Genomic DNA, 10,000 nt, shown 5'->3' on the forward strand with positions numbered 1-10,000 from the left:
AGGAAGCTGAGAGGTCAAATATACTGTTTAGGTTTGATGGAGGGAAGCTGAGAGGTCAAATATACTGTTTAGGTTTGATGGAAGGAAGCTGAGAGGTCAAATATACTGTTTAGGTTTGATGGAGGGAAGCTGAGAGGTCAAATATACTGTTTAGGTTTGACAGGGAAGCTGAGAGGTCAAATATACTGGTTAGGTTTGACAGGGAAGCTGAGAGGTCAAATATACTGGTTAGGTTTGACAGTGAAGCTGAGAGGTCAAATATACTGGTTAGGTTTGACAGGGAAGCTGAGAGGTCAAATATACTGGTTAGGTTTGATGGAGGGAAGCTGAGAGGTCCAATATACTGGTTAGGTTTGACAGGGAAGCTGAGAGGTCAAATATACTGTTTAGGTTTGACAGGGAAGCTGAGAGGTCAAATATACTGGTTAGGTTTGACAGGGAAGCTGAGAGGTCAAAAATACTGTTTAGGTTTGACAGGGAAGCTGAGAGGTCAAATATACTGGTTAGGTTTGACAGGGAAGCTGAGAGGTCAAATATACTGGTTAGGTTTGACAGGGAAGCTGAGAGGTCAAATATACTGGTTAGGTTTGACAGGGAAGCTGCAAGGTTAAATATACTGGTTAGGTTTGACAGGGAAGCTTAGAGGTCAAATATACTGGTTAGGTTTGACAGGGAAGCTGAGAGGTCAAATATACTGGTTAGGTTTGACAGGGAAGCTGAGAGGTCAAATATACTGGTTAGGTTTGACAGGGAAGCTGAGAGGTCAAATATACTGTTTAGGTTTGACAGTGAAGCTGAGAGGTCAAATATACTGTTTAGGTTTGATGGAGGGAAGCTGAGAGGTCCAATATACTGGTTAGGTTTGACAGGGAAGCTGAGAGGTCAAATATACTGTTTAGGTTTGACAGGGAAGCTGAGAGATCAAATATACTGGTTAGGTTTGACAGGGAAGCTGAGAGGTCAAATATACTGGTTAGGTTTTCTACCAAGTGATACACCTTCACTATTACAGTGGAACATTTTGTCCAGGAAGTTGGGATTTAATTTGTTGTTGCCTAATAGTTTTTTGGTAGGTGGGCTGACTGTGAACGCTCTGAGAGACTCTGGGTGGGTTGAGGTCAGTGAACTGACTGTGAACGCTCTGAGAGACTCTGGGTTGGTTGAGGTCAGTGAACTGACTGTGAACGCTCTGAGAGACTCTGGGCTGAGGTCAGTGGGCTGACTGTGAACGCTCTGAGAGACTCTGGGTGGGTTGAGGTCAGTGAACTGACTGTGAACGCTCTGAGAGACTCTGGGCTGAGGTCAGTGGGCTGACTGTGAACGCTCTGAGAGACTCTGGGTGGGCTGAGGTCAGTGGGTTGACTGTGAACGCTCTGAGAGACTCTGGGTGGGCTGAGGTCAGTGGGTTGACTGTGAACGCTCTGAGAGACTCTGGGCTGAGGTCAGTGGGCTGACTGTGAACGCTCTGAGAGACTCTGGGTGGGCTGAGGTCAGTGGGTTGACTGTGAACGCTCTGAGAGACTCTGGGCTGAGGTCAGTGGGCTGACTGTGAACGCTGTGAGAGACTCTAGGTTGAGGTCAGTGAACTGACTGTGAACGCTCTGAGAGACGCTGGGTTGAGGTCAGTGGGCTGACTGTGAACGCTCTGAGAGACTCTGGGTTGAGGTCAGTGATAAAGTAGTCTACAGTACTACTGCCTAGAGATGAGCTATATATTCCCTATATAATGCACTACTTTATAGCACCCTATTCCCTATATAGTGCACTACTTTATAGCACCCTATTCCCTATATAGGGCACTACTTTATAGCACCCTATTCCCTATATAGTGCACTAGTTTAGACCAGAGCCCTATTCCCTATATAGTACACTACTTTATAGCACCCTATTCCCTATATAGTGCACTACTTTATAGCACCCTATTCCCTATATAGGGCACTACTTTATAGCACCCTATTCCCTATATAGGGCACTACTTTATAGCACCCTATTCCCTATATAGGGCACTACTTTATAGCACCCTATTCCCTATATAGGGCACTACTTTATAGCACCCTATTCCCTATATAGGGCACTACTTTATAGAGCCCTATTCCCTATATAGTGCACTACTTTATAGAACCCTATTCCCTATATAGTGCACTAGTTTAGACCAGAGCCCTATTCCCCATATAGTGCACTAGTATAGACCAGAGCCCTATTCCCTATATAGTGCACTAGTTTAGACCAGAGCCCTATTCCCTATATAGTGGTACTACTATAGACCAGAGCCCTATTCCCTATATAGTGCACTAGTTTAGACCAGAGCCATATTCCCTATATAGTACACTACTATAGACCAGAGTACTTTTGGGATACACATTCTGTTGTTTTCTCTGCCTGGTGGAAGATGAGGGGAGGAGGAGGGGAGGAGGGAAGAGGAGGGGAGGAGGAGGGGAGGAGGGAAGAGGAGGGAAGGAGAGGAGGAGGGAAGAGGAGGGAAGGAGAGGAGGAGAGAGGAGGATTGGAACGTCTGACGTTCTCACTTGGAGAGAGAAAACACATTTTCTGTTTCTCTCTTTTAACATTCCATTCAATTCAAGGGCCTTATTATTGTCATGGGAAACATATGTTTACATCGCCAAAGCAAGTGGAGTAGATCATAAACAAAAGTATTATATATATATATATATACAGTGTTGTAACGATGTACAAATGGTTAACATCTCTACGTCTTTGGTGGTTAGCAGCTGTTATTTTTACTCTAGACAGATCACACACACACACACACACACACACACACACACACACACACACACACACACACACACACACACACACACACACACACACACACACACACACAGTCCCCCACCGACAGTGAGCTGTTAGACACACAGAACTGAAATAGGCCAACAGGTCAGAGGTGTGAGGTTACTGTCACATCCAGGCTCTTGTTACCTTCCCACTTTCCTCTGGGTGTGTGTGTGTTTGTCCTGGTATGTGGGCTTGTTGCAGCAGTAGTGGAGCTTGACTTGTAATTTAGTCCCAGAATGCAACATGTTTTTATGCATTGTTTGTCCTCACTTGGCTCACTGTGTGTGTGTGTGTGTGTGTGTGTGTGTGTGTGCGCGTTCTTCATTCATTAAAGGATTGTGTTTGTTTCTTGCAGTCAGAAGCTGTCTTCCTGGTGAAGCCATATGATTGGCTGAAGCAGAACTCCTCTGTCTGTGATTGGTCATCGAGGGTAGACGCTGTGATTGGCTGAGAAGTCCAAAACATGGACCCACACCATCCTGGGGTTACCAACAGTCCTTAGCTCTACGGTAGGACCCTCAGTGTTCGGTACGGTGTTGTCTAGCTACTGTCTCCGGGGGCAACCCTGACAGTTACAATCCTCAACATACTTTTCTCTTTACTGACCTGTGACCTCTGACCTCTAACCCCTGGTCCAGGACTGACCTCCTATCAGGTAACACATGCTCCCTCACTGTTCTCTCTCTCTCTCCAGGAGGCCCCGCCTCTTCGGTGATGATGTCAATAGACGTGGCCAATAGGAACGGCCCTGCCCTGACTCCTCCCGCCTCACTCAGCCTTCGTTCCTCCCACAATCGTGATGTCAGTGGCGGTGATGTCACCAGGCTGGGTTGGGCCACGTTTCCTAAGTGTCGTAAGAAGTATTGTCTGACCAGCATCCAGAGTGCAATGGGGCTGAGTGATGTAACTCTTCCTCCGTCGTCGTCGACTCCCAACAAACTGGCCAAGAACGGGCTGAACGCCCTGCGCAAAGCAGCCGAACGACATGGACAACATGACCACAACAAGAACACAACCCCTGACCCCGACTCAACCACAGCTGAACGACATGGACAACATGACCACAACAAGAACACAACCCCTGACCCCGACTCAACCACAGCTGAACGACATGGACAACATGACCACAACAAGAACACAACCCCTGACCCCGACTCAACCACAGCTGAACGACATGGACAACATGACCACAGCAAGAACACAACCCCTGACCCCGACTCAACCACAGCTGAACGACATGGACAACATGACCACAACAAGAACACAACCCCTGACCCCGACTCAACCACAGCTGAACGACATGGACAACATGACCACAACAAGAACACAACCCCTGACCCCGACTCAACCACAGCTGAACGACATGGACAACATGACCACAGCAAGAACACAACCCCTGACCCCGACTCAACCACAGCTGAACGACATGGACAACATGACCACAACAAGAACACAACCCCTGACCCCGACTCAACCACAGCTGAACGACATGGACAACATGACCACAACAAGAACACAACCCCTGACCCCGACTCAACCACAGCTGAACGACATGGACAACATGACCACAACAAGAACACAACCCCTGACCCCGACTCAACCACAGCTGAACGACATGGACAACATGACCACAGCAAGAACACAACCCCTGACCCCGACTCAACCACAGCTGAACGACATGGACAACATGACCACAGCAAGAACACAACCCCTGACCCCGACTCAACCACAGCTGAACGACATGGACATGACCACAGCAAGAACACAACCCCTGACCCCGACTCAACCACAGCTGAACGACATGGACAACATGACCACAGCAAGAACACAACCCCTGACCCCGACTCAACCACAGCTGAACGACATGGACAACATGACCACAACAAGAACACAACCCCTGACCCCGACTCAACCACAGCTGAACGACATGGACAACATGACCACAACAAGAACACAACCCCTGACCCCGACTCAACCACAGCTGAACGACATGGACAACATGACCACAACAAGAACACAACCCCTGACCCCGACTCAACCACAGCTGAACGACATGGACAACATGACCACAACAAGAACACAACCCCTGACCCCGACTCAACCACAGAGGACTGCAATACAAACAATGAAACCGTCAATGAGGACATCCTCACCAAGATGAACCTCGACCCCGACACCAAGACACATCTGGATCTGAAAACTAACGTGAACTCAGATCTGGATCTGAAAACTAACGTGAACTCAGACCTGGATCTGAAAACTAACGTGAACTCAGACCTGGAAAGCATCACGAACGTGACAGACGACGGGGATGACATCAGCATCCTGTCTGAGAAGGAAGTGGAGATGAAAATAGAGGAGGAGGAGAGGATAGAGGAGGAAGAGGCGGAGAGGAGGATAGAGGAGGAGAGGATAGAGGAGGACGAGGAGGAGAGGATAGAGGGGGAAGAGGCGGAGAGGAGGATAGAGGAGGAGAGGATAGAGGAGGACGAGGAGAAGAGGATAGAGGAGGACGAGGAGGAGAGGATAGAGGAGGACGAGGAGGAGAGGATAGAGGAGGACGAGGAGGAGAGGATAGAGGAGGAAGAGGAGGACGAGGAGGAGAGGATAGAGGAGGCAGAGGAGGACGAGGAGGAGAGGATAGAGGAGGCAGAGGAGGAGAGGATAGAGGAGGACGAGGAGGAGAGGATAGAGGAGGAAGAGGAGGACGAGGAGGTGAGGATAGAGGAGGCAGAGGAGGACGAGGAGGAGAGGATAAAGGAGGAGAGGGGGAAAGAGGAGAGGATAGAGGAAGAAGAGGAGGAGAGCATAGAGGAGAGGATAGAGGAGGAGAGGATAGAGGAGGAGAGGATAGAGGAGAGGATAGAGGAGGAGAGGATAGAGGAGAGGATAGAGGAGGAGAGGATAGAGGAGGAAGAGGAGGAGAGGATTGGGGATGAGAGGATAGAGGATGAAGAGGAGGAGAGGGAAGAGGAGGAGAAGATGGAGGAGGAGAGGATAGAGGATGAAGAGGAGGAGAGGGAAGAGGAGGAGAAGATGGAGGAGGAGAAGATGGAGGAGGAGAGGATAGAGGATGAAGAGGAGGAGAGGGAAGAGGAGGAGAAGATGGAGGAGGAGAGGATAGAGGAGGAGAGGATAGAGGAGGAGAAGATGGAGGAGAGGATTGAGGAGGAGAGGATAGAGGATGAAGAGGAGGAGAGGGAAGAGGAGGAGAAGATGGAGGAGGAGAGGAGGCCTCTGTTGAAGAGTGAGAACCAGGTCAAAGCTCCAGACCAGGTGAGCCACCCAGACCTCCACCCCAGCTTTAGGCTCCTCAAATCGGTTAAAGACTCTCCGTATCCCCCTCCTCCATCCACACCCAGACACAGCAGTCCTGAAGAAACCCCTCCCCTCCCCTCCTCCTCCTCTTCCTCCTCTATCCTCTCCTACTCGTCCTCCTCCTCCTCCTCTCCTCTGAGGCAGAAGGATAGTGTTGTAGAGGTGAAGACAGACTGTGTTGTAATCAGGATCCAGGACATGAACTCTCCTGGCTGGTCCTCTCTGTCTCAGGAGAACACCTCACCTCCCCTCCCAGGTAGGCCTGGAACACACACACAGACGCACGAACACACACACACACATGCACGCATGCACACACAGGCATGCACACACACTATATTGTTTATGAGGAAAGAGTGCAGTGTGGGAGGCTTCGGTCAGTGGCTCTGTGTGTGTGTGTGTGTGTGTGTGTGTGTGTGTGTGTGTGTGTGTGTGTGTGTGTGTGTGTGTGTGTGTGTGTGTGTGTGTGTGTGTGTGTGTGTGTGTGTGTGTGTGTGTGTGTGTGTGTGTGTACCGGTACAGCGTCAATGTGGAGGCTATATACAGGGGGTACCGGTACAGAGTCAATGTGGAGGCTATATACAGGGGGTACCGGTACAGAGTCAATGTGGAGGCTATATACAGGGTGTTACGGTACAGAGTCAATGTGGAGGCTATATACAGGGGGTACCGGTACAGAGTCAATGTGGAGGCTATATACAGGGTGTACCGGTACAGAGTCAATGTGGAGGCTATATACAGGGGGTACCGGTACAGAGTCAATGTGGAGGCTATATACAGGGGGTACCAGTACAGAGTCAATGTGGAGGCTATATACAGGGGGTACCGGTACAGAGTCAATGTGGAGGCTATATACAGGGGGTACCGGTACAGAGTCAATCGAGATAATATGTCCATGTTTGTCTCAGATATCTGGAGTGATCATCAGGGCTGTCAGACAGAAGGGGACCTTCCTCCAGGATGGAAGAGGATTACAGACAAGGCTGATATCTACTACTGGCATATCCCTAGTGGAGCCACACAGTGGGAGAGACCAGCGCCCAGAGACCCTCTCACCAGACAGGAGGGCTCTAGCCTGGGGGACACCACCTCAGCCTCCCCACCTCCAGACCACCAGGTAAACACCTAGAATTACATTTTTGGGTATTTTTAGGGGCGAAAGCGATAATATTTGGATCCCTGACGATGACATTTGATTAAATAGAGCCACGTATTTTCTATTTAATTGTAACAGTGAGATCTGAAGACATCAAATCAAATCACATTTTAATGGTCACATGGTTAGCAGATGTTATTGATCACATGGTTAGCAGATGTTAATGGTCACATGGTTAGCAGATGTTATTGGTCACATACACATGGTTAGCAGATGTTATTGGTCACATGGTTAGCAGATGTTAATGGTCACATGGTTAGCAGATGTTAATGGTCACATGGTTAGCAGATGTTATTGGTCACATGGTTAGCAGATGTTATTGGTCACATGGTTAGCAGATGTTAATGGTCACATGGTTAGCAGATGTTATTGGTCACATACACATGGTTAGCAGATGTTATTGGTCACATGGTTAGCAGATGTTAATGGTCACATGGTTAGCAGATGTTAATGGTCACATGGTTAGCAGATGTTATTGGTCACATGGTTAGCAGATGTTATTGGTCACATGGTTAGCAGATGTTATTGGTCACATGGTTAGCAGATGTTAATGGTCACATGGTTAGCAGATGTTATTGGTCACATGGTTAGCAGATGTTAATGGTCACATGGTTAGCAGATGTTAATGGTCACATGGTTAGCAGATGTTAATGGTCACATGGTTAGCAGATGTTAATGGTCACATGGTTAGCAGATGTTATTGGTCACATGGTTAGCAGATGTTATTGGTCACATGGTTAGCAGATGTTATTGGTCACATACACATGGTTAGCAGATGTTAATGGTCACATGGTTAGCAGATGTTAGTGGTCACATGGTTAGCAGATGTTATTGGTCACATGGTTAGCAGATGTTATTGATCACATGGTTAGCAGATGTTAATGGTCACATGGTTAGCAGATGTTAATGGTCACATGGTTAGCAGATGTTATTGGTCACATGGTTAGCAGATGTTAATGGTCACATGGTTAGCAGATGTTATTGGTCACATGGTTAGCAGATGTTAATGGTCACATGGTTAGCAGATGTTAATGGTCACATGGTTAGCAGATGTTAATGGTCACATGGTTAGCAGATGTTATTGGTCACATGGTTAGCAGATGTTATTGGTCACATGGTTAGCAGATGTTATTGGTCACATACACATGGTTAGCAGATGTTATTGGTCACATGGTTAGCAGATGTTATTGGTCACTTGGTTAGCAGATGTTATTGGTCACATGGTTAGCAGATGTTATTGGTCACATACACATGGTTAGCAGATGTTAATGGTCACATGGTTAGCAGATGTTAATGGTCACATGGTTAGCAGATGTTATTGGTCACATGGTTAGCAGATGTTATTGGTCACATGGTTAGCAGATGTTATTGGTCACATGGTTAGCAGATGTTATTGGTCACATGGTTAGCAGATGTTATTGGTCACATGGTTAGCAGATGTTATTGGTCACATGGTTAGCAGATGTTAATGCGAGTGTAGTGAAATGCTTGTGCTTCTAGTTCCGACCGTGCAGTAATATCTAACAAGTAATCTAACAATCTCACAACAACTACCTAATACATACAAGTGTAAAGGAATGAATAAGAATATGTACATATAAATACATGGATGAGTGATGGCTGAACGGCATAGGCAAGATGCAGTAGATGGTATAGAATACAGTATATACATATGAGATGAGTAATGTAGGGTATATAAACATGATATTAAGTGGCAACGCTCTAACCGCTAGGCTACCCTGCCGCCCCTATCTCTGAACACCATCCTGTCCGATCCTTCAGCTCCCCTCAACCCCTCCCATCTATCTCTGAACACCATCCAGTCCCATCCTTCAGCTCCCCTCAACCCCTCCCATCTATCTCTGAACACCATCCAGTCCCATCCTTCAGCTCCCCTCAACCCCTCCCATCTATCTCTGAACACCATCCAGTCCTTCAGCTCCCCTCAACCCCTCCGATCAGACCTGCTCTGTCCACCTTTATCCCAGGTCATCCCAGTGTCTGGCAGACCACCCCTGTATCCCAGGTCATCCCAGTGTCTGGCAGACCACCCCTGTATCCCAGGTCGTCCCAGTGTCTGGCAGACCACCCCTGTATCCCAGGTCGTCCCAGTGTCTGGCAGACCACCCCTGTATCCCAGGTTTATAAAGAGCCCACAGTGCCACCTACAGGACAGAAGCAGACCACCCCTGTATCCCAGGTTTATAAAGAGCCCACAGTGCCACCTACAGGACAGAAGCAGACCACCCCTGTATCCCAGGTTTATAAAGAGCCCACAATGCCACCTACAGGACAGAAGCAGACCCCCCCTGTATCCCAGGTTTATAAAGAGCCCACAGTGCCACCTACAGGACAGAAGCAGACCACCCCTGTATCCCAGGTTTATAAAGAGCCCACAGTGCCACCTACAGGACAGAAGCAGACCACCCCTGTATCCCAGGTTTATAAAGAGCCCACAGTGCCACCTACAGGACAGAAGTAGACCACCCCTGTATCCCAGGTTTATAAAGAGCCCACAGTGCCACCTACAGGACAGAAGCAGACCCCCCCCCCTGTATCCCAGGTTTATAAAGAGCCCACAGTGCCACCTACAGGACAGAAGCAGACCACCCCTGTATCCCAGGTTTATAAAGAGCCCACAGTGCCACCTACAGGACAGAAGCAGACCCCCCCTGTATCCCAGGTTTATAAAGAGCCCACAGTGCCACCTACAGGACAGAAGCAGACCAC

The 10,000-nt window shown here is 48.4% G+C and overlaps 1 protein-coding gene across 1 annotated transcript in view; it reads left to right on the top strand.

Moving 5' to 3' along the window:
- LOC139403204 (amyloid beta precursor protein binding family B member 2-like) overlaps positions 1-10,000 on the top strand; it is a 60,511-nt gene that overhangs the window by 7,400 nt on the left and 43,111 nt on the right. The window contains exons 2-5 of the mRNA XM_071146917.1: positions 3,152-3,305; positions 3,491-5,340; positions 5,971-6,370; positions 7,023-7,231. Coding sequence (XP_071003018.1) covers positions 3,511-5,340; positions 5,971-6,370; positions 7,023-7,231 — 2,439 coding nt within the window. The 5' untranslated portion in view covers positions 3,152-3,305; positions 3,491-3,510. The remainder of the gene's footprint in view (positions 1-3,151; positions 3,306-3,490; positions 5,341-5,970; positions 6,371-7,022; positions 7,232-10,000) is intronic.

This window comes from Oncorhynchus clarkii, unplaced genomic scaffold, assembly GCF_045791955.1.
Source record: "Oncorhynchus clarkii lewisi isolate Uvic-CL-2024 unplaced genomic scaffold, UVic_Ocla_1.0 unplaced_contig_14002_pilon_pilon, whole genome shotgun sequence".
In the NCBI taxonomy this organism is placed as follows: Eukaryota; Metazoa; Chordata; class Actinopteri; order Salmoniformes; family Salmonidae; genus Oncorhynchus; species Oncorhynchus clarkii.